This window comes from Leuresthes tenuis, unplaced genomic scaffold (assembly GCF_036924035.1).
Source record: "Leuresthes tenuis unplaced genomic scaffold, fLeuTen1.0.hap1 SCAF_17, whole genome shotgun sequence".
NCBI classification, from domain to species: domain Eukaryota; kingdom Metazoa; phylum Chordata; class Actinopteri; order Atheriniformes; family Atherinopsidae; genus Leuresthes; species Leuresthes tenuis.
Window position 1 is genome coordinate 27,886,797 of NW_027325371.1, and position 25,812 is coordinate 27,912,608.

At 43.4% G+C, this 25,812-nt stretch overlaps 1 protein-coding gene and 1 non-coding gene across 2 annotated transcripts; both read left to right on the top strand.

Annotated features, from left to right (window-relative positions):
• Positions 1 to 369: 369 nt before the first annotated feature.
• LOC140273939 (E3 SUMO-protein ligase ZBED1-like) lies at positions 370 to 2,752 on the top strand. Its single transcript, XM_072369597.1, has 3 exons — positions 370 to 1,773; positions 1,929 to 2,181; positions 2,339 to 2,752. Exons 1-3 carry the CDS (start codon positions 1,637 to 1,639, stop codon positions 2,750 to 2,752), a joined length of 804 nt encoding a protein of 267 aa, XP_072225698.1. The 5' UTR covers positions 370 to 1,636.
• Positions 2,753 to 25,257: 22,505 nt separating this feature from the next.
• On the top strand, positions 25,258 to 25,371 carry LOC140274340 (U5 spliceosomal RNA). Its single transcript, XR_011908304.1, has one exon. It is a non-coding gene; the product is annotated as a U5 spliceosomal RNA (small nuclear RNA).
• Positions 25,372 to 25,812: the final 441 nt, after the last annotated feature.

The window sequence follows — 25,812 nt, forward strand, 5'->3', positions numbered from 1 at the left end:
TATCATTCAAATGGTTATTAGTATGCCATGAGACTAAAGTTAAAGAAAGTTTACCAGTTTTGACAATAATTAAAACCAGATTCATTCTGCGGGAGGCTCCCTGGGGTTATAATTGGAAGACAGTTTCTCCTGAAATGCCTCAAGTCAAGATAAAGCACAGGTCTGCTACTCAGGCTTTGTGGACTCTTCTTTTATAACGAACCATTACACAGAAATCTGTGAAAATGTGGTTCCTCCTCTCCAGTACCCCCGAATAGACCTTACCAGGGAGGCTGAGGAGTGTGATCCCGTTATTCCTGTCTGACACACATATTCTTACAATTTGAATTTATTGATGTCTGTTAAAAATTTGAAATGTTTTTTTCAGGGTTGTCAAATTATCGCGTTAATGGAGATTAATTAATTACAGGGATTTTTAGTGCGTTATATTTTTTAATCACGTTAATCTAATTTTTAATCTCTAATTTTGCTGTTTCTGAATGCCAGTTGCCTTTTTTTAAAATCCGTTTTTATACGTTGGGCTTCTTGTACTTGGGTTGGAAATCAATGGTCTGTCACACCCTGAAGTGGACATTGATTGGCTGTCATTGTGTTTGGATGGTTTGGGATAAGCTGATAGGCTCCCACTGTAGTTGGGCAAGGTGAGGAGACTTGAAAATGGAGGAGCATGTAAGAGTTGTCGGTCCAATGAATGGAAAATTTACATTTCACAAACGCCTCGACGGCACCATTGATAAAGGTAGAGTGATCTGCATTCTTTGTAAGAAGGAGTTTGCTTACCACCGAAGTAGCTCAAGTTTAGCCTACCACATCAACGCAAAGCACCCAGTCGCGAGTGCAGCCACAGCTAACGTTAGCAATTTAGCGATCTATAGCAAAGCTCTTCGCCAAACTAAACTCGAGGAGAACATCCCGCGTATGAGCAAGTCTGCGACCGACAGGCTGACGAATGTTCTTGCCAAGTGGATAGCGATGAACTGCAGGCCGATAAACATAGTGGAAGACGAGGGGTTAACAGAGGTGTTGCAAACTGCGTCCAATGACCCATCATACAAGCCACCGTGCAGGACTACAGTGACGACCAAAATCAGCAAGATGTACGACGGCGAAAAGAAAAACAAACTTGAGATTTTGGTGGAGGATTCGCCCAACTTTGTTGCTATAACCGGAGATCACTGGACCTCAGCTGGCAACCACAGCTATTTGGGGGTGACCGGACACTTTATTGATGGTGAGTGGAACCTCAACTCGTTTGCGCTGACCGTCATGAAAACAGAAACCAGGCACTTTGCTGATAAATGCGCCGAACAGTTCCTCAATGTGGCAAATGACTGGGGAATTGAAAATAAGATATCCACCATCGATACAGATAGCGCAGCAAACATGCTGGCTGCTATGAGAGCCCTTCCATATGAGCACATCGCCTGCAATGCTCACATTCTCCAGAGGACCATCACAGTCTGCCTCGATGGCAGTGGGTTTGCTGGTGTACTAGCAAAGTGCCGCAAGATTGTTGGCCATTTCAAACAAAGCCCTGCAAGTACCACAGAACTTAACCAGCAACAAGTTGCACTTGGAAAAAAAAAGCGAGCAACTTATACAAGATGTACCAACCAGGTGGAATTCGACACTCGCAATGGTCTCACGCCTCCTATGCAACCGAGAGGCTGTCCAGGCTACGTTGGACCAACAGAACAACCACAGATGGGTCATGCTAACCGAAGCTGAGTGGGGGAAACTGCAGAGGCTGGAGGTCCTGCTTGAACCATGCAGGTAAGCCCAAATAAACACCTGTCCATTTTAATGAAATAAACTACACATGTGTCATCCAAAAATGAATGAAAATTAGGTAGTACTTCTCGGGGCAATTAAATTGGAAATTTAAATGTCCAGCGATGTTTATTTTTCAAACTTATCCACCTCTACAGGTATGTGACTGAGCTGCTGGGTGGTGAGGCCTACGTCTCTTGCTCTGTAGTGCTGCCTGCTTTTCGCCATCTGGACCGTGTCATGGACATCACTGATGATGATCCAGCCTATGTGGTGAAGTTCAAGAATGCCTTCCAGAGGGACCTGGAAGCACGGCAAGCTGTAGTCAATGAGACGTGGTTCAAGGTGGCCACAGCACTGGATCCACGTTTCAAGGATTTGAAATGTCTTCCAAGAGAAAAGAGGGAACAAGTAAAGACTATAAGGATAAGCTGGACTATTGAGTCCAATTTTATCAAATCAAGCTTTATTTATATAGCACTTTTTACATATAGGAAATGCAACACAAAGTGCTGCACAAAATAAAATAAATCTACCTGTCCATCTATGTATTCATTCATTCATTCAGGTGTGGACCAGTCTGGAAAACATGCTCCAAGCAGCAGAGCCTAGAAGAGCAGCTACTCTCCAGCCCTCCACAGAGGATGATCAACCAGCTCAGAAGAAGAGGAGAAGCGCTCTTCTGCTGGGGTCTGACTCAGAAGAAGATGGAATGGAGTCCGGAGAGCTGCAACGCTACAGAGCAGAGCCCAGCATCAGTATTGATGACTGTCCCCTGCAGTGGTGGTATGCTCACTCAGGAGCCTATGAAAAGCTGTCAGTCGTGGCACGCAAGTACCTGGCCTCCCCGGCAACCTCCGTACCTTGTGAGAGACTGTTTAGTCTCGCAGGCCACATAGTACAAAAGAAAAGGGCAGCCTTGCTCCCAGAAAATGTGACCAAGCTGGTCTGTCTCAGCGACTGGCTGAAGAAGAAGAAATAAGAAGCATGAGGTCAGCATAGCTGCCATGTCATCTGTACCCCAATTAGAAGTGATTGCTTGATGTTATTTCAGCACTTTATTTTGTGATGATGAACAATGTTATTTTTGATGTGCTAACAGCACTGTGATTGCTGGTTCTGTTTTATTTATTTTATATTATCTGAAGCAGAGGAAAAGCAACAAGTTCAGTGTCCAGTACTTCTATTGATCTAAAAAGTGTTGTTACTGTTTTTTTGATGTGTTAACTTACAGCACTTTATATGGATTTGATGTTTTATTTTATTTTTATTTTCGAATTATTTGGAGATTGAAAAAAGCTTGAAACTAAAGGTTGCAGGCAGTGCTTGGGACTAGTCTCAAATACAGTGGAATGTAAATGGCTCGTACAGCATCTGTTCAAATCTGTTAAAAACAATAAATTACTTCATAAAGCTGCTTTTTTGTTATTTATCACTCTTTTGATTTGCTGCAATAATGTAATGATTTTAAATGGAAATACCTCAAGTTGAAGGCTTTTTTCAGCATTTCTATTAGGTGAGATTAAAATAGATTAATTAGATCAATTAATTACAGATCATAATTAATTCATCTCAAATTTTTTTTAATCTCTTGACAGCACTAGTTTTTTTATGTCCAACAACGTTCTTTTAAATATTTGATGCTAATGATAAAAGCTCCATGATGTCAGATTTTATGTTCAAAGCAGAACATGTGAAACAGCATAAAAAGTGAATGTTGACTTAACAGCATACATGTGTAACTGTGCTGTCGACACAGTGATGTAAACACCAGATAAAGAGAGAGAATGAGCTTTTTACTGTCGGACTGTGTTGACTAAAGTGAGGACAGAAAACAACAGACTGAGCGAACAAAGAGAAAATCAGGAGCCTGCAGGGAAATCTTGCCCCACAGCTGAAAGTTTCTCCTTTAAACAGAGAAGTTTCAGTATTTTTCTGTTTTCACCACACTGCTGAATGAGTTCAGGTGTTGATGCTGATCAGTGTTTCCTGAATATTTCTGTTCTGTTGAAGAGTACTTTTTGTTGTAAATGATGTTGTCAGATTGGTGAATAAAATCTACTCTTTGTTCCACTGTCTTTATATAGAAAGTCCAAGATCTTTAATCTTTCCCCAGGCAAGAGGAAACATGGCTCTGATGAGGCTAAAGAACACGAGCAACAATTTACTAAAAGTTTATTGAACTTTTTGCATCGTTTCATTCCAACAAATACTCCTGCAGTTAAAGTGTTCCACACATACGTTATCTAACTTTTTAAACAAAATCACATGTATACATATATTTAATTTCTATTGAGAAATGCAGCAGAGCACCAGAGTTTCCTCATGTGTAAGAGGATGGAGGTGTGTTTGATGGGTCAAACACACAAAAAACACCTGGGCAGTCAGATCAAGCAGCTTTAAGCAGCTTGGTGTTTTTACTCTCTTTGGCTCCACTTTCTCAAGATGTCCTCTGCTGCGTCCAGAGTGGAGTCCTCCTGTTAGACACTAATTCATATGCTGATGTACATTCCAGCTGCCGTGACACTAAACAGGGAAACTCAGCTTATAACAACAGTAAAATCTATTCATGGTTCAAATATTTTGACCTGTTTTGACTCCCCCTGTAAGCATGTAGTGTTCTAACCCTTCACACTGTGCGGTCAATGCTTGTTCCTTTCAAAAAGGAGTGTATCAACTCTATGTAAGCACAGTGCATAAATATGTACAATAAAAGGGGATATCAAACCCTCAACAATATTAAAAATACGTTCTTTGTCTTTGGAAGAATAATTTTTGAAGAAAATGACCTTTTAATTGACAAGCAAAACTGTTTCTTATTTTGATAAAAGAATCCAAACAAGTGCGTAATTATTTATTTTTTTCACGTTTTATTTTATTTAATCACATAAATCAATGTAATAATAATTTGTGAAGGATCTTATTCATATTCTTATTTGAATGACACAATAATGCTCTTAACAGATGTGAGAACAATGCACTGATACTTTCAGTCAGTGCAGTTGTTCAGGATGAAAAGATAGAGCCGTACAAAAGATAGATACATTTGAAGTATTTTTATTGATGTTACTGTAACAGGATGTATAGAGATTTCATTGGTTGACTAGTCTTGTGAGCGAAACTAAACGCTGCTGCTACTTTCTCTCTTGATGTTGTTGTCTTTGTATTGTCTACGATGTTTAGGCGTCATATATTTTTTGAAGCGCCTCCACATTGAAGGCAGCTCTGGTCTTTCTTCTGAGGGGTTAAACTTGTCCACTGCTTGTTCTGGTACTGCAAGTTGAAGAGACAAGTCTTCTGTGGCATGTAAGGGGTTTGATGTTGGAGAGTCCTCTGACTGTTTAGAGGCTGGTTCCATTTCGATGACAATGAAAGTTCTTTCTTGATTTTGCTTTGGAAGTGGTTCCTGGACAACGATCAGTGATGAAATTTCCTCCGTGTCTTGAGGTCCCTGCATGACTTCAGGCTGGTCATTCTTTATAATGGTCTACTCCGTCTTTTTGCTTTTGCGCCGACGCTTTTTAGAGGAAACTTTCTCCTTTGGTGGCTCTGAGACATCTTTTGGTTGTGGGACTAATTCCATTTCGATGTCACTCACCATCTCTGGGACCACGTCTTGTTGTGGCACTCCAGCCTGATGAGCCAAATCTGATGGAATCACTTCCTGTGAGTCTTCAGAAGCCCTTTCTATTTCCTTTTCTTCCACGGTTTCGAAAATCTTCTCTGGTTCCTGGACGACGAAAGGTGATGAAATGTCTTCCGTGTCTTGAGGTTCCTGCATGACTTCAGGCTGGTTCTTTACAATGGTTTCTGGCATCTTTTTGTTCTTGCGCCGACGCTTCTTTTATGTAACGTTCTCTTTTGGTTGCTCAGAGATCGCTTGTGGTCCTGTTTTGTTGACTCCATCCACTTCTGGATTCGATACTTCCACTTGTGAAGCCAGCTCTTCTACAATTATGTTCTTTGGTCGAAGACATATCTGATCTAAATGGAGTTCTGGGAGGATGTACAGCTCTGTTTTTTCTTCTGGCTTGATGATGACGGATAGAAATACAGCCTTCATAAGTTCTGCCACCTTCTTTTCCTGTGTCTTTGTTTCCTCCTCCTGTGCCTTTAGTTTGGAGGCAAGATCAATATTGGAGGCAGTCTTTTCTTTGAGTTGTTCTTTCAAGCTCTCTACCTCTTTTACAACTGACTGATATTCAGTTTCAGATACTGGTGGTTTCAGTGTTTCAATCAATTCTGCAATTACGTCATTGCATTCCTTGAGCTCCTGCTCACACTTTTCACGGAGATGACGCTCACACGTCAAACAGTTTTCCAGGTCCTTCAGTTTTTCCTCAGAAATGGAGCAGCTATTCTCTGCTGCGACTCTTCTGTCTTTTTCTCGTGTAAGAAAGAAATTCTTTTTCAGTAGCTTAGTCCTGACAATATCCATCCGATGGTATAAATAGTTGATCTTGTCCTTATTATGTTGGTAAGATTCCTGTAATTTTTCTGATCCATAATCTTCGTCGGCAGCAGAGGCATTAGAGGGAATCTCCTCGGTTTGTGAAATTGGAAACTTCCACGTGACGCGACGTACTTTGGAGGCATGGGGATTATCCTGCACAAGCTGGACGTCCTCGGAATGAGGAGTCACAGTCACAGTAGAGACCTGGGATTACTCCTTTTCCAACACGTCCAACATTGCTGATCTGTTGGTGGGTTCCTCCAAATTTTCATTACTGCCAAAAGTAATGTTATATTTGTAGGACGCCTGAGATTGTTCTTTTTCAAACAGGTCATTTTCTAGGCTTGATGTTAAAATTTCTTGCCTGTTGGTGGGTTCCTTATAACTTTCGTTACTGCCAAAAGTAATGTTATATTTGTTGGAGGCCTGGGCTTGTTTGTTGGTTTCTGAATTTGGAAACTTCCACGTGACGCGACGTACTTTGGAGGCCTGGGGATGATCCTGCACCAGCTGGACGTCCTCGGAATGAGGAGTCACAGCTGCAGCAGAGACCTGGGATGGTTCTTTTTCCTCTTCGTCATTTACTTTTTGAGGAGACAGGTCATTTTCTGACTTGTTGGTGGGTTCCTCATAACTTTCATTATCGCCAAAAGTAATGGTATATGTGTAGAAATCCTCAGGTAAATCGTCCTCTACCATGTCACACCACTGAAGTGGAGCAGATGATATCTTGGTTTGACTCATTTTGCTTGTTGTTTTTAAGAGCTTGTCAAAATTACTATTTAAGATAGTAACTAAGTGTTGTTTTTAAGAGTTTGTCAAAATTAATATTTAAGATAGTAATTAAGTGTTGATTTTTTAGATGATGTGAAAACCGTTTGCTGTGACTTTCAAATTTGCTTCGAAAACTGGACGTGTTTCTTCAGATAAACTCCTGACGAACTGTGAAAAAGGAGTGAAAATGTCTGGCCTATATAACATTTGTGATGTCAAACAACATCAGTGGTGATATCAATTGTGATGTCATCATCAGTGATGACCAGAAGACCAGAAGAGAGATTGTGATGTCATCAGTGATGACATCACAATTTAGTGAAGACTAAAAAACAGGAAGACTAAAAAAGGGCAATGGCGTTCCGTTCTCAGTCACCATCTTGTGTGTTGTTTTGCTCTCTTGTTCAGTTTTATGATTATACATTTTTAAACGTTTTTCTGTGAAATCTCAAAATATTATTGTCCAGGTCAAATTTAATGCATTCATTGTATGTTATGGTACTCACGACTGCTTTCTTAATTTCTCCACTGGAAAATTGGACCTCATTCTGTAATGATCTGTCTCTCTTCTGGTCTGTGATTCCAACCACAGATTCTGAATGGAATTGAAGTCCGGATTGCAGAATGTTGATTTTTGTTCTCTGTTAATCACTTGACGACTTCAGCTGAATACTTCATGTCACAGAATTTCCACTTCTGCCAGTTTTTCAGCAACCAGTGTAATGTTTCCCACTAGCAGTGTTTTCCAAGACAGAATAATGTCAGTTTTTAAAATGTTTCCAAAATAAACCTTTTTCCACATTCAAACTGAAGCAGACACCCTTTCCACTTTTAAGATTAGGCTTAAAACTTTCCTTTTTGATAAAGCTTATAGTTAGGGATGGCTCAGGTAATCAATGACAAATTAAATCAATTTGAGAAGAACATGTCAGCAGTCGCTGTTAAAAAGCCTTATGGCTGTGGGGAAAAAGGACCTCCTGAACCTCTCAGTCCTGCAGCTCAGTGAGATGAGCCTCTCACTGCAGCTGCTCCTCTGTCCTGCCAGGATGCTGTGGAGAGGATGTTTATTGTTCTCAAAAAAAGAATACGATTTCCTCCTCATCCTTTGCCCCAACACAGCACCGAGAGGATCTAGCCTTCTGCCTACCACAGAACAAGCCTTTTTCACCAGTTTGTCCAGGCACCTACAGTTTTGTCTTAAGTGCAACTCCCCCAGCAGACAACAGCATTGAACAGTGCATTGGAGTGATCAAACATGCATATCATATCTCTACAGACATGAGCCGTCTCAGAAAGAAGAGACGGCTCAGACCCATCTGAACACTGAACGCTAAGGACAAACTTTTTCCTTTGCGCCTTTGATTATGAGCGAATATATCCTACTAATGTGTGAGTCATTTTGTCATTATCACCCGTCTTGCATAGGTACTGTACTTTTCAGCAGCATTAGATTTCTAAGATAATGTGTCATTTGGCAGGTCAGACATGATAGTTTGTAGTATTTTGGGTCCAAACTCTCTATCAAGGCAGACAGCATGAAGGGATGTTTACAGACTGTGTTTGGATCTAAATGTGTCTTTATTCTGTATGAACCTGCCATTGTCTCACTGCTCTTTGTATCAATAATGCAGATCAGGACCACTGAGCTCCTGCACGGAATCCCTCATTGTTCAGCAAACATTTAAAGTCAGAGTGAACATTCCCGGTTTCCCCAATTGTCACTGTCAAGTACAGTCAAATGTGCTAAAGTTTATGTTTTCTTGGCACGTTTACTTTTCACCAGAGGAGAGGTGCTGCTGAGCAGAATTTTTACTTCCATAAAGATTCAAGTTACATACACATAATTAACCTCTTGGTGACTGAATGATTAATAGAGGTCCATAATTCATGCATTACTTCAGAAAATTCCTAAGATTGCTGCAGAGCAGCATGATTCTCCAGAGAAACCTCATCTGAGCTCTACTGTCACCACTCCTGCAGCACTCTCTCCAGAAGATGGAGACCTTGTGCCAGTGTAGAGATTCCTGCCCGAGCACCAGAGACATCACAGTTAAAAGTCTCAGATGATAAGGAGTTGTTGGTGAAAATATAATGAAGCATCTCAAAAATGTTTTAACCACATTTTCACATTTTTCTGTGTAAGGGTTCGTTATAAAAGAAGAGTCCACAAAGCCTGAGTAGCAGACCTGTGCTTCATCTTGACTTGAGGCATTTCAGGAGAAACTGTCTTGCAATTACAACCCCAGGGAGCTTCCCGCAGAATAAATCTGGTTTTAATTACTGTCAAAACAGGTCAACTTTCTTTCACTTTAAAAGACCACTGTAATATACACAGTCTCATGGAATACTAATGACCATTTGAATGATAAAGAATCAATGTAAGTAACTAAGATGACTTTATTAAGATTACTTTATTGTCATGTAGTCACACGAAATGACTCTCCGCATATGACTCATCCAGGTTGACACCTGTTGAACACACACATGCACGGGGTGACACACTCATGGAGACAGATGCCATACACTGGAGAGATGGGGCAGCCACTTCCAGCGCCCGGGGATTATGGGTGGTACGGAGTGGCGAGAGTAGGAATGGAAGTTATTGGAGGACCCACTCTAACCACAGAGCCTGATAGGTTGTGGGTACAGTGGGACACGTTACCCCGGCGGCTTTCGATTTGCTACCAAACATAGAACTGGTTGCAGAATAGTCGATAGAGAAAGTTTCCAACTTGGTTGTAAAGGACGGGGCCAAAGCCCGAAGAAAGAGATATATATGCACACCATGTTCTGAAGACATGGCAGCAGTATGTCTGAGTTACCAACGATCTGTTGGTAAACACACTCTTCCCTGGGTGGGCTCGAACCACCAAACTTTCGGTCAACAGCTGAATGCGCTGGCCGATTGCGCCACAGAGACTCTATGGACAGTGTAATAATTGTGTCTAAAAATCATAAACCTTCCAAGACCCGGCAGTTAATTATTGTCCTCTGTGCAGAACATGAGTCAGGCATAACTTATAAAATCTATCTGAGTCCTACTGTCCCTCTCAGAGGACATCCTGGGCTCTGTTTTGATGCCCCAGTTGTTGGGATCTTTTGAAAATGGCGGGAATTTCAACGTCCGTGTTTTACAGCAACAAGAGAGGTTAGTCGACAATGTTTTGCAGATATCATGTTTCTATTGTTAAAAATCTATTTTTTCTTTAATATCAAAGTCTTTACTTCAATTTAGTAACATTTTTATGAAGACACAGTATTTTTAACCCTTTAAAAACACAACCTCTATGTAATGTCCTTTGTAGTGGACATCAGGACTCCCATTTTTAATACATCAGGGAGCAGAGGGCTAAGTGAGGCAGAGAGGATTTTGCTATGAGTTGTGGATGGAGATTCAGATTTGATGAGATGGATGAGGCCCAGAGAGAGGAGGAAGATGAAAGTTCAGAGGAGGATACTGCAGCTGTTGAGGAGCCTGAGCCTGAGCCGAGAAACACCCATCGTGTGTTATGGATCAGTAGCAATGTGTAAGCTCTGGTTTTGATGTTTATTACAGTGTATAGCAATGGAAATGAGAGCAGTTTTAGTTCACACTCTTGTTCTAACACACATTGAACTTATACCTCTCCTTTCTTTATCACTTAAGTTTCAACCCTATTGTGGAAGACAGCAATTCTAATGACAACACTGGACACATCCATCAGAACTGGAAGCCCTCTGACTACTTCCAACAGCACATCGATGACCAAGTTTTTAAAGAAATGTCAGAACGAACAAAAAATCCGGAGGTGTTGATCACTGGAGGAAGTCTAAAAACCACACCAGAGGAGCTGAAAACCTTCTTTGGCATGTCTATGTACATGGCATGACTCGGATACCCTAGGATCCGGATGTACTGAGCGGCGAAGACAAGGGTCCCAGTTATAGCTGATGCAATGAGTCGAGACAGATTCTTCAAGATCAGGCAGTCCATCAAAGTCACAAATGATCTTGACATCTCTGATGAGGAGAAGAAGCGTGATTCCCTCTGGAAGGTGAGACCTCTCTTAAACAGAGTTTCTGTTTAATCTGCCTAGGCCAGGGAAGGTATTTGTAGATGAGCAGATAATTCCATTCACAGGCCGGTGTCCTGTACGACAGTTTGTGCCCGGAAAACCAAACCCCACGGGACTGAAAGCATTTCTCCTTGCCAGTGCGAGAGAGACGCCGAGAGCGTGACCAGAGCTGCATCGCTTCCGCCTGTACCCCGTTGTTTGGTTCTGCCTCTGGCCAACAGGTGGAGGTGTACACTCCAGCAGGTGCTCACACTCCTGTTGTCCTGCCCCCTCCTGAACCCATGCAGCTTGGACGAGCCAGATAGACTCCGACTGAGCGTCAACGAAGACTTCAGGCGAGGCTGTGTTTTTATTGCGGCCAACCCGGCCACGTTCGAGAGAACTGCCCCAATCTGCCAAAAGCCTGGGCTCACCTGAGGAGGGGGGGATCCAGGTGAGCCAAGATTCAGGTTTTTTCCCTTCCACACGTACTCAGTTGTTGTCTGTAATTTCTCACCAGACTGTACCTTTATCTCTACTTATCTCTGGTAACCACCATGAGCTTATCAGTTTTTTTATTATGCCTGCTCCTCATACTCCTGTGGTTTTAGGTCTCCCCTGGCTTAGACTGCACAATCCCAACATTGACTGGACACAGAGCACAATATTTAGCTGGAGTGTAGCATGCCACAATAATTGTCTTAGATCTGCTGTTCCAGCCTTGAGTCCTCCTGCCATAGTTCCTCCCGTCTCTCCTGATCTTTCTGGGGTTCCTCCTTGTTATCATAACTTGGCTGAGGTATTTAGCAAACATCAAGCTCTCTCTCTCCCACCACACCGTCCCTATGACTGCCACATAGACTTACTGCCTGGGTCCCCTCTCCCCTCCAGCCGCCTTTACAACCTCTCCCGTCCCGAGAGAGAGACTATGGAGAGGTACATAAAGGAGTCATTGGCAGCAGGTATCATTCACCCCTCTTCCTCCCCTGTAGGTGCTGGGGGTTTTTTTGTGTCTAAGAAAGACAAGACCTTGCGCCCCTGCATTGACTATCGTGGTCTGAACGCTATCACTGTCAAGAATAAATATCCCCTGCCACTATTGGATTCAGCTTTTCACTCCCTTCATCAAGCCACTGTCTTCTTCAAACTAGATCTTCGGAATGCATACCATCTTGTCCGTATTCGTGAGGGGGATGAGTGGAAAACGGCGTTCAACACACCTCTTGATCCATTTTGAGTACTTGGCCATGCCTTTTGGGTTAACTAATGCACCGGCAGTTTTTCAATCCTTAGTTAATTATGTACTCCGTGACATGCTCAACCGTTTTGTTTTTGTTTATCTGGACAACATTTTAGTTTTTTCTAGCACACTGGAGGAACATAGCAAGCATGTCAGATTAGTTCTCCAAAGATTGCTTGAGAAAAGATTATTTGTCAAGGCTGAGAAATGCGAGTTTCATGTCCAGTCAGTCTCTTTTTTGGGCTTTGTCATTGAAAGAGGTCAGATTCGCTGTGATCCAGCCAAGGTAAGGGCGGTGGTTGAGTGGCCAGTACCTGAGAACCGCAAGCAACTTCAGCGTTTCCTTGATTTTGCTAATTTTTACCGGCGCTTTATTAGGAATTTTAGTAAGGTGGCTGCTCCACTCACCCAACTTACCTCCACCTCCAGCCCTTTTACCTGGACCTCTGAAGCTGCCCAGGCATTCTCAAGACTTAAAGAGCTGTTTTCCTCTGCGCCTGTTCTCATCCACCCTAATACCTCTAAGCAGTTCGTAGTGGAGGTGGATGCCTCTGACAGTGGTGTGGGAGCAGTGCTTTCGCAGATCTCACAACAGAAGTTGCATCCGTGTGCTTATTTTTCTCGCCGGCTGTCTCCAGCTGAGCGCAACTATGATGTGGGTAACCGGGAGCTTTTAGCAGTCGTTCTGGCATTAGAGGAGTGGAGACACTGGCTGGAGGGAGCAGAAATTCCATTTGTGGTTTGGACGGACCATAAGAACTTGGCCTACCTTCAGCAAGCCAAACGTCTCAATTCTCGACAGGCCAGATGGGCACTTTTTTAGGCAGATTTAATTTTACTCTCTCTTATAGACCTGGTTCCCATAATTTAAAGCCTGATGCCCTTTCCCGTCAGACAGAGAGACAGCCATTGACTGATCCCTCTGAGCCTGTGCTCCCTCCAAGCTGTTTTGTGGGAGCGGTCCATTGGGAGGTTGAGCAGCAGGTTAAGAGGGCCCTTTCCCGTTGTCCCCGTCCAGAGATCGGACCACCTAACTCTTTGTTCGTTCCCGAGAACGTTAGGTCTCAGGTGCTGCAGTGGGGGCACTCCTCCAGATTGGCCTGCCATCCTGGGGCGGCACGCACACTTGAGCTTATTCGACAGCGGTCCTGGTGGCCCACGCTGGTCTGTGACACCAATCAGTTTGTGGCAGCGTGCTCTGTCTGTGCCCGAGGGAAGGCCTCGCACCAACGGCCCGCTTGCTTGCTGAACCCTCTCCCCATTCCCTCACATCGCGTAGGATTTTGTCTCTGGTCTACCTCCTTCTGCAGGTAACTCTGTCATCCTTACTATTGTCGATCGTTTTTCTAAGGCTGTGCATTTTGTACCACTGTCGAAGCTCCCTTCTGCTCTGGAGACTGCTGAACTCTTGGTTCATCATGTTTTTCGTCACCATGGTATCCCCATGGACATCGTTTCTGATCGGGGACCCCAGTTTTTTTCCCAGGTTTGGCGAGCGTTCTGTGGCGCATTGGGGGCGAGGGTTAGTCTATCGTCTGGGTACCATCCTCAGTCGAACGGCCAGACAGAACGGGCCAACCAAGACCTGGAGGCCGCTTTAAGATGTGTGTGTGCACGTAACCCATCCTCCTGGAGTGTTCTGCTACCGTGGGTGGAGTATGCTCATAACAGTCTCTCCACATCTGCTACTGGTATGTCGCCATTCATGGTAATGTATGGTTTTCAACCCCCTTTGTTCCCTTCCCAGGAGGATGATGTGTCCGTCCCTTCTGTTCAGGAACACTTGCGACGAGTTCGCAGAGTGTAGGCGTTCGCCCGCTCCTAATTATCAGCCTGGGCAGATGGTGTGGTTATCCACCAGGGACCTGCCTTTGCAGGTAGAATCCCGTAAGCTGTCCCCTCGTTTCATTGGTCCTTTTCCAGCGGTCAGAATCATTAATCCCTCGGCTGTGCGCCTTAAGCTCCCAGACTCCCTTAAGGTACACCCCACGTTTCATGTGTCCCTCTTAAAGCCAGTCACCTCTTGTGCACTTGGTCCTCCAGCTGAACCTCCTCCTCCCCCCCCTGGTCGTGGATGGCCATCCTGCTTACTCAATTAATCGGATTCTGAATGTCAGACGTCGAGGCAGGGGTTTCCAGTATTTGGTTGACTGGGAGGGTTATGGGCCGGAGGAATGTTCTTGGGTTCTTGGGCGCTGGCTATGTGGGAGGGCAACCCCCAGCTCTGCTCCTCCTACCGGCGGTTCGTGGTGGAGATGAGAGGGGTCTTCGACCATCCTGTTCGTGGTAAAGAGGCGGGCAACCGACTGCTCTCACTACGCCAAGGCTCCAGGTCAGTAGCCGACCCGCTTACCCGCCAGACCATACATGATCAAAACAGGGAGCGGAGGTTGTTCAGCTGCAGGGTGTGAATTTCTGACTAAAGTTTGTAAATAGCGGGTAAGACAAAGTGCGAATGCCCGACAATGTATGATCAAAAGAGGGAGCGGAGGTTTTCGGCTGCAAGAAGGTGTGAACGTCTGACCAAAGTTTTTAAAAAGCAGTTAAGAAAAGGTTCGAATATCCAACCAAACATAATCAAAAGCGGGAGCAGAGCTGTTCGACTGCAAGTAGGTGTGAATGTAAGATCATAATTTGCAAGAAGCTGATGAGAAAGGGTGAGAATGCCCGACTATACACCATCAAATGCGGGAGCGGAGTTGTTCGGCTGTGAGTAGGTGTGAATGTCCGACCATAATTGCTGAAAAATGTGTTAGAAAAGACTAGAATGCCGGACAATACATCATCAAAAGCTGGGAGAGGTGGTGTTCGGCTGCAAGTAGGTGTGAATGTCCAGCCATAATTACTCACAAACGGGTAAGAAAAGGTAGTTTTGCCAGACCATACACGATCAAAACAGGGAGCGGAGGTGGTTCAGCCGCAAGGTCTGAATGTCTGACTAAAGTTTATAAAAAGCGGGTAAGACAAGGTGCGAATGCGCGACAATGTATGATCAAAAGAGGGAGCGGAGGGGTTCCGCTGTAAGACGGTGTGAATGTCCGACCGTAGTTGGTAAAAAGCAGGTAAGAAAAGGTTGACATACCCGACTGTACACAATCAATTGCGGGAGCGGAAGTGTTCGGCTGTGAGTAGGTGTGAATGTCCGACCATAATTGCTGAAAAATGTGTTAGAAAAGACTAGAATGCCGGACAATACATCATCAAAAGCTGGGAGAGGTGGTGTTCGGCTGCAAGTAGGTGTGAATGTCCAGCCATAATTACTCACAAACGGGTAAGAAAAGGTAGTTTTGCCAGACCATACACGATCAAAACAGGGAGCGGAGGTGGTTCAGCCGCAAGGTCTGAATGTCTGACTAAAGTTTATAAAAAGCGGGTAAGACAAGGTGCGAATGCGCGACAATGTATGATCAAAAGAGGGAGCGGAGGGGTTCCGCTGTAAGACGGTGTGAATGTCCGACCATAGTTGGTAAAAAGCAGGTAAGAAAAGGTTGACATACCCGACTGTACACAATCAATTGCGGGAGCGGAAGTGTTCGGCTGTGAGTAGGTGTGAATGTCCGACCATAATTGCTGAAAAATGTGTTAGAAAAGACTAGAATGCCGGACAATACATCATCAAAAGCTCGGAGAGGTGGTGTTCGGCTGCAAGTAGGTGTGAATGTCCAGCCATAATTACTCACAAATGGGTAAGAAAAGGTAGTATTGCCAGACCATACATGATCAAAACAGGGAGTGGAGGTGGTTCAGCTGCAGGGTGTGAATTTCTGACTAAAGTTTGTAAAAAGCGGGTAAGACAGGTGTTCAGCTGCAAGGTGTGAATGTCCACCCATAATTCCTGAAAAATGGGCAAAAAAAAGGTGTGAATGCCCAACCATACATCATCAAAAGCAGGAGTGGAAGTGTTCGGCTACAAGAAGGTGTGAACGTCCAACCAAAATATGTAAAAAGAAGTTAAGAAAAGGTTCGAATATCCAACCAAACATAATCAAAAGCGGGAGCAGAGCTGTTCGACTGCAAGTAGGTGTGAATGTCAGATCATAATTTGCAAAAAGCTGATGAGAAAGGGTGAGAATGCCCGACTATACATCATCAAATGCGGGAGCGGAGTTGTTCGGCTGTGAGTAGGTGTGAATCTCCGACCATAATATCTGAAAAATGTGTTAGAAAAGGTAAAAATGCCGGTCCATACATCATCAAAAGCGAGAGAGGTTGTGTTCGACTGCAAGTAGGTGTGAATGTCCAGCCATAATTACTCACAAACGGGTAAGAAAAGGTAGTAGCCAGACCATATATGATCAAAACAGGGAGCGGAGGTGGTTCAGCTGCAAGAAGGTTTGAATGTCAAACTAAAGTTCAAATATATTAACAAAAGCGGGAGGAGAGGTCTTCGGATGAGAGTGGTTGAAAATTTCCAACCATAATGTATAAAATGCGGTGAAAAAAAAGGTGTGATAGAACACTAAAAGGTGGAGCGGAAGTGTTCGGCTGCAAGAAGGTGTGAATGTCCGACTATATTTGGTGAAAAGCAGGTGAAGCAAGGTCTGAATGCCCAACCTTACATCATCAAAAGCAAGATCAGAGTTGTTTGGCTGCAAGAAGGCCATAGTTTGCCAAAAGCGGGTAAGGTGCGAATGTCCGACTAAATATCAACAAAATTTGGGGCGGAGGTCTTCGGATGCAAGTGGGTGTGAATATCCCACCATACAAGTATGGTGGGTGGAGAGGAAGCTGTGAATAGCCGACCATAGTTTGGAAAAAGCGGGTAAGAAAAGGTTTGAATGCCCGAACATACACCATCAAAAGAGGGAGCGGAGGTGTTCCGCTGTACGAAGGTGTGAATGTCCAACCATACTTGGTAAAAAGCGGGTAAGAAAAGGTTAATATACCCGACTGTACACAATCAATAGCGGGAGCGGATGTGTTCGGCTACAAGAAGGTGTGACAGTCCGACCATGGTTTGTAAAAAGCCGGTAAGAAAAGGTGCGAATGTCCGACAATGTATGATCAAAAGAGAGAGCGGAGGTTTTCGGATACACGAAAGTTTGAATGTCCTACCATAGTTTGTAAATAGCGGGTAAGAAAAGGTTCAAATGCCCGACTATACACCATAAAAAGCGGGAGCGGAGGTGTTCCGCTGTAAGACGGTGTGAATGTCCGACCATAGTTGGTAAAAAGCGGGTAAGAAAAGGTTAAGATACCCGACTGTACAAAATCAATAGCGAGAGCGGAGTTGTTCGGCTACAAGACGGTGTGAAAGTACGACCATGGTTTGTAAAAAGCAGTTAAGAAAAGGTTCGAATATCCAACCAAACATAATCAAAAGCGGGAGCAGATCTGTTCGACTGCAAGTAGGTTTGAATGTCCAGCCATAATTAATCACAAACGGGGGAAGAAAAGGTAGTATTGCCAGACCATACATGATCAAAACAGGGAGCGGAGGTTCAGCTGCAAGGTGTGAATGTCTGACTATAGTTTGTAAAAAGCGGGTAAGACAAGGTGCGAATGCCCGACAATGTATGATCAAAAGAGAGAGCGGAGGTGTTCGGCTGCAAGGTCTGAATGTCCAACCATAATTTGTAAAAACCGGGTAAGAAAAGGCTCGAAAGCCCGACTATACATCATCAAAAGCGGGAGCGGAGGTGTTCAGCTGCAAGAAGGTGTGAATGTTCGACTAAAGTTTGTAAAAAGCTGGTAAGACAAGGAGCGATGTCCCGACATTGTATGATCAAAAGCGGGAGCGGAGGTGTCCAGCTGTGAGTAGGTGTGAATGTCCGACCATAATTGCTGAAAAATGTGTTAGAAAAGGTTACTGGACCATACATCATCAAAAGCGGGAGAGGTGGTGTTCGGCTGCAAGAAGGTGTGAAAGTCCAACAATGGTTTGTAAAAAGCGGGTAATAAAAGGTTCGAATGCCCGAATATACATCATCAAAAGCGGAAGCGGAGGTGTTCGGATGCAAGAAGGTGTGAACGTCCGACCAAAGTTTGTAAAAAGCAGTGAAAAGCGAGAAAAAGCTTTTCGTGAGTTTTGCATGATTTGGGATTTTGCTTATAAAATGCATTACTTCACTCAAACTATGTTAAAACTGATTTGTCCTTCATATTTACCATGTCTAGAAATATTTAAACAAAAAAACAACGTTGTACTTTGCAGTAAAAGAAAGAGCAAATCTAAAGTTTCAGGAATCCGAGTATAAGCCTGCTTTCATGAGTTCTGCACGATTTCGGATTTTGCTATAAAATGAATTGCTTTGCTCAAACCAAGTTAAAACTGCTTTGTCCTTCCATATTCATCAATGTCTAGATCGACTTCAACAAAGAAAAACATTGGACTTTGCAGTAGAAGAAGTTGAAATCCATCTACACATTGATAAATACGAAGGACAAAGCAGTTCCCACTTGCCCATAAGAAAATAAGCTTATTCTCGGATTCCTGATCCTTCAGTTTTGCTCTTTCTTCTACTGCAAAATACAATGTTGTTCTTTGTTGAAGTCGATCTAGACATTGATAAATATGAATGAAAAAGCAGTTTTAACTTGGTTTGAGTGAATGAATTCATTTTATACATAAAATCCGAAATCGTGCAGAACTCATGAAAATAAGCTTATTCTCGGATTCCTAAAACTTTTGATTTGCTCTTTCTTTTATTGCAAAGTACAACGTTGTATTTTTGTTTAAATCTATCGAGACATTGATAAATATGAAGGTAAAAGCCGTTTTAACATAGTTTGAGTGAAGGAATTAATTTTATAGATAAAATCCCAAACCATGCAGAACTCCTCAAAAGGGGCGTATGGCTTAATCACAAGTGTTGCTCTTTCTCATTCAGGGTAGTATGAGGAAGTTTATGCTTGAAATATATGTAGAAATGGGTACATATGAATGACAAAGCAGTGTTAACTTAGTTTGCGTGAAGGAATTCATTTTATACATAAAATCCGAAATCGTGCAGAACTCATGAAAATAAGCTTATTCTCGGATTCCTAAAACTTTTGATTTGCACTTTCTTTTACTGCAAAGTACAACGTAGTTTTTTGTTGAAATCTATCTAGACATTGATAAATACCAGTCGAAACTCTGCTGCCGCTTTTGATCATTTATGGTTGGGCATTCTTACCTTTTCTTACCCGCTTTTTACAAATTATGATCTTACATTCACACCTACTTGCAGTCGAACACCTTCTCATCCACTTATGATCATGTGCGGTTGGGCTTTCGCACCTTTTCTTACCCATTTTTCAGTAATTATGGGTGGACATTCAGACCTTCTTGCAGCCGAAAACATCCACTCCTCTTTTGATCATACATTGTCGGGAATTCACACCTTGTCTTACCCGCTTTTTACAAACTTTAGTCGGACATTCAAACCTTCTTGCAGCTGAACCACCTCCGCTCCCTGTTTTGATCATATATGGTCTGGCAATAGTACCCTTTCTTACCCGTTTGTGAGTAATTATGGCTGGACATTCACACCTACTTGCAGCCGAACACAACCTCTCCCGCTTTTGGTGATATATGGTCCGGCATTCTTACCTTTTCTAACACATTTTTCAGCAATTATGGTTGTAGAATCACACCTACTCACAGCCGAACAACTCCGCTCCCACATTTGATAGTGTATAGTCGGGCATTCTCACCCTTTCTCAACAGCTTTTTGCAAATTATGATCTGATATTCACACCTACTTGCAGTCGAACAGCTCTGCTCCCGCTTTTGATTATGTTTGGTTGGATATTCGAACATTTTCTTAACTGCTTTTTACAAACTTTGGTCGGACGTTCACACCGTCTTGCAGCCGAACACCTCCGCTTCCGCTTTTGATGGTATATAGTCGGGCATTCGAGCCTTTTCTTACCCGCCTATTACTTACTGTGGTTGGACATTCAAACCTTCTTGTAGCCGAACACATCCGCTCCTGCTTTTGATGATGTATTATTTGGCATTTGCACCTTTTCTTACCCATTTTTCATTAATTTTTGGTCGGATATTCAGACCTTCTTGCACCTGAACACCTCTGCTCCCGCTTTTGATGGTGTATAGTCGGGCTTTCGAGCCTTTTCTTCCCCGATTTTTACAAATTGTGGTTGGACATTCAGACCTTGCAGCCGAAAACCTCCGCTCCCTCTTTTGATCATACATTGTCGGGCATTCGCCCCTTGTCTTACACGGTTTTTACAAACTTTAGTCAGACATTCACACCTTGCAGTTGAACCACCTCCATTCCCTGTTTTGATCATGTGTGGTCTGGAAATACTACCTTTTCTTCCCCCGTTTGTGAGTGATTATGGCTGGACATTCACACCTACTTGCAGCCGAAAAACCACCTCTCCCGCTTTTGATGATGTATTGTCCGGCATTCTAGTCTTTTCTATCACATTTTTCAGCAATTATGATCTGACATTCACACCTACTTGCAGTCGAACAGCTCTGCTCCCGCTTTTGATTATGTTCGGTTGGATATTCAAACCTTTTCTTAACTGCTTTTTACAAACTTTGGTCGGACGTTCACACCTTCTTGCAGCCGAACACCTCCGCTTCCGCTTTTGATGGTATATATTCGGGTATTCGAACCTTTTCTTACCCGCTTTTTACAAACCATGGTTTGTAAAACCTTCTTGTAGCTGAACAACTCCACTCCTGCTTTTGATGATTTATGGTTGGACATTCGCATCTTTTCCTACCCATTTTTCAGTAATTATGGGTGGATATTCACATCTTCTTGCAGCTGAACACCTCCTCTCCCGCTAATGATCATGTAAGGTTTGATATTCGAAAATTTTCTTTCATGTTTTAAAGCAATTATTAATGGACATTCACACCTACTTGCAGCCGAACACAACCTCTCTCGCTTTTGATGATGTATGGACCGGCATTCTTACCTTTTCTAACACATTTTTCAGCAATTATGGTCGGAGATTCACACCTACTCACAGCCGAACAACTCCGCTCCCGCATTTGATGGTGTATAGTCGGGCATTCTCACCCTTTCTCATCAGCTTTTTGCAAATTATGATCTGATATTCACACCTACTTGCAGTCGAACAGCTCTGCTCCCGCTTTTGATTATGTTTGGTTAGATATTCGAACCTTTTCTTAACTGCTTTTTACAAACTTTGGTCGGACGTTCACAATATCTTGCAGCCGAACACCTCCGCTTCCGCTTTTGATGGTGTATAGTCGGGCATTCGAGCCTTTTCTTACCCGCCTATTACTTACTATGGTTGGACATTCAAACCTTCTTGTAGCCGAACACATCCGCTCCTGCTTTTGATGATGTATGATTTGGCATTCGCACCTTTTCTTACCCATTTTTCAGTAATTATTGGTCGGACATTCAGACCTGCTTGCACCTGAACACCTCTGCTCCCGCTTTTGATGGTGTATAGTCGGGCTTTCGAGCCTTTTCTTCCCCGATTTTTACAAATTATGGTTGGACATTCAGACCTTGCAGCCGAAAACCTCCGCTCCCTCTTTTGATCATACATTGTCGGGCATTCGCCCCTTGTCTTACACGGTTTTTACAAACTTTAGTCAGACATTCACACCTTGCAGCTGAACCACCTCCATTCCCTGTTTTGATCATGTGTGGTCTGGAAATACTACCTTTTCTTCCCCCGTTTGTGAGTAATTATGGCTGGACATTCACACCTACTTGCAGCCGAAAAACCACCTCTCCCGCTTTTGATGATGTATTGTCCGGCATTCTAGTCTTTTCTATCACATTTTTCAGCAATTATGATCTGACATTCACACCTACTTGCAGTCGAACAGCTCTGCTCCCGCTTTTGATTATGTTCGGTTGGATATTCAAACCTTTTCTTAACTGCTTTTTACAATATTTGGTCGGACGTTCACACCTTCTTGCAGCCGAACACCCCCACTTCCGCTTTTGATGGTATATATTCGGGTATTCGAACCTTCTCTTACCCGCTTTTTACAAACCATGGTTGGACTTTCATACCTTCTTGTAGCTGAACAACTCCACTCCTGCTTTTGATGATTTATGGTTGGACATTCGCATCTTTTCCTACCCATTTTTCAGTAATTATGGGTGGATATTCACATCTTCTTGCAGCTGAACACCTCCTCTCCCGCTAATGATCATGTAAGGTTTGATATTCGAAAATTTTCTTTCATGTTTTAAAGCAATTATTAATGGACATTCACACCTACTTGCAGCCGAACACCACCTCTCCCGCTTTTGATGATGTATGGACCGGCATTCTTACCTTTTCTAACACATTTTTCAGCAATTATGGTTGGAGAATCACACCTACTCACAGCCGAACAACTCCGCTACCGCATTTGATGGTGTATAGTCGGGATTTCTCACCCTTTCTCATCAGCTTTTTGCAAATTATTCTCTGACATTCACACCTACTTGCAGTCGAACAGCTCTGCTCCCGCTTTTGATTATGTTTGGTTAGATATTCGAACCTTTTCTTAACTGCTTTTTTACAAACTTTGGTCGGACGTTCACACCTTCTTGCAGCCGAACACCTCCGCTCCCTCTTTTGTTGGTGTATGTTCGGGCATTCGAACCTTTTCTTACCCGCTTTTTACAAACCAGGGTCGGACTTTCACACCTTTTAGTAGCCGAACAACTCCGCTCCCGCTATTGATTGTGTACAGTCGGGTATTTTAACCTTTTCTTACCCGCTTTTTACCAACTATGGTCGGACATTCACACCTTCGTACAGCGGAACACCTCCGCTCCCTCTTTTGATGGTGTATGTTCGGGTATTCAAACCTTTTCTTACCCGCTTTTTCCAAACTATGGTCGGCTATTCACAGCTTCCTCTCCACCATACTTGTATGGTTGGATATTCACACCCACTTGCATCCGAAGACCTCTGCCCCAAATTTTGTTGATATTTAGTCGGACATTCGCACCTTACCCGCTTTTGGCAAACTATGGCCTTCTTGCAGCCAAACACCTCTGATCTCGCTTTTGATGATGTAAGGTTGGGCATTCAGACCTTGCTTCACCTGCTTTTCACCAAATATAGTCGGATATTCACACCTTCTTGCAGCCGAACACTTCCGCTCCACCTTTTAGTGTTCTATCACACCTTTTTTTCACCGCATTTTATACATTATGGTTGGAAATTTTCAACCACTCTCATCCGAAGACCTCTCCTCCCGCTTTCTTTAATATATTTGAACTTTAGTCGGACATTCAAACCTTCTTGCAGTTGAACCACCTCCGCTCCCTGTTTTGATCATATATGGTCTGGCAATACTACCTTTTCTTACCCGTTTGTGAGTAATTATGGCTGGACATTCACACCTACTTGCAGCCGAACACAACCTCTCTCGCTTTTGATGATGTATGGACCGGCATTTTTACCTATTCTAACACATTTTTCAGCAATTATGGTCGGAGATTCACACCTACTCACAGCCGAACAACTCCGCTCCCGCATTTGATGATGTATAGTCGGGCATTCTCACCCTTTCTCATCAGCTTTTTGAAAATTATGATCTGACATTCACACCTACTTCCAGTCGAACAGCTCTGCTCCCGCTTTTGATTATGTTTGGTTAGATATTCGAACCTTTTCTTAACTGCTTTTTACAAACTTTGGTCGGACGTTCACAATATCTTGCAGCCGAACACCTCCGCTTCCGCTTTTGATGGTGTATATTCGGGCATACGAACCTTTTCTTACCCGCTTTTTACAAACCAAGGTCGGACTTTCACACCTTCTCTTAGCTGAACAACTCCGCTCCCTCTTTTGATTGTGTACAGTCGGGTAATTTAACCTTTTCTTACCCGCTTTTTACCATCTATGGTCGGACATTCACACCGTCTTACAGCGGAACACCTCCGCTCCCTCTTTTGATGATGTATGGTTAGGCATTCGCACCTTCTCTCACCCGCCTTTTACTATGGTCGGCCATTCACAGCTTCCTCTCCACCATACTTGTATGGTGGGATATTCACACCCACTTGCATCCGAAGACCTCCGCTTCCGCTTTTGATGGGAACTGACAACATAAGAAGTCCGGACATACTTTGATAGTATATGAATAAGTGGGTAGCTACTGACAAGCATTAAGCATGTCACACAGCCCAAACATATAACATTTCAGGACACACCACACAGTTAACAACCACAGTGAAGCGTGTCAAAGCCCAAACATGTAACATTCAACAGGACACTTACACAACACATTCAAATCAAACAGTCAGACAACATACAAGAACATATACCCCAGCCGGCATTGCTCCCTGCCTATTTTCGTACAGCACACTATGTGTGCGCACACCTTTATTCACAAACTCTTCAACTTATACTCTTTTACCGAAGTTGCTACAGCTCGATTGGCCGAATACCCTTTGATCCTATTTCGGTGAATTTGACATCTGCCTTACATATAACAGATTAGCGGTTTAGCAGTTTTAATTTAGTTTGAGTGAAGGAATTCATTTTATAGCAAAATCCGAAATCGTGAAGAACTCATGAAAGTAAGCTTATTCTCGGATTCCTGAAACTTTAGATTTGCTCTTTCTTTTACTGCAAAGTACAACGTTGTTTTTTTTGTTTAAATCTTTCTAGACATGGTAAATATTAAGGACAAAGCAGTTTTCACATAGTTTGAGTGAAGGAATTCATTTTATAGATAAAATCCCAAGAGTCTGATGGGAAAAGAGAGTGAATGCGAAGTAGACTTTAACACGGCTATGGGAGCGAGCCGAGTGTGGGCTAACCAGGAGAATTGCTTGAACGAAATGCGACCCCGAATGAGCGGTCAGAACAAAGCCTCAATACGGGATTCTCGTGGTGTTTTTGTTGCTGCCTTGTCTTTTGCACAGAGTAAAAGACAAGGCAGCCATCGAATAGGGCCCGATTGTTCCTACTTGGTCAGCCGAGGAGCAAGGGGGGGGGGGGAGCAAGCGTCTCAACCAAGCAAAGCTCACCATGGGGAAGGTGGCTATGCCAACAAGCCTGATGCCCTGCTCCCGCAGTGACGGATAATCGTACTCTGGTTTCTCTTCATAACTTACAAGTCTTTCGCCTTTTACTAAAGATTTCTGTGGAGAGCAGCACTAATGAGTTGTTTCTATTTTTGGCAGGCTTTACCTTTGCGGGTGAAGCCCTTTCTGTCTGTGCAAAAGAAATCTTGTTACTGTGCAGAGTGACTTCTCTGAGTAGAGTCGCCTTACTTGTTGCGACTGTGCCGATGTTCGAAGCTGGAGTGCAAAGTTGTTGCTTGAATGGTGCTTGCTGGAGCGTGCGGGAGTGCAAAGTTATACCATTTAAAAGGGCTGAAGAGTGCTCAGTGCAGCGGGTGGGCGACACTCTGGCCACCTTGAAAACCGAGGTTACATCCACTACCAGGGGCAGCCCAAGTTCTGCCGCAAGTGTGGTGAGCATGGGCACCTGGTTGAGGCTTGTACCAAGGTGTTATGTGGGAAGAGCAGAGAAATTGGGCAAACTTTTGGAGAGTGTCCAAATGGCAGGAAATGTAATCTCTGTGGAGAATTAAATCACCTCTTCAGAGATTGCCCTAAATCTTTTGCCAACAAATTAAA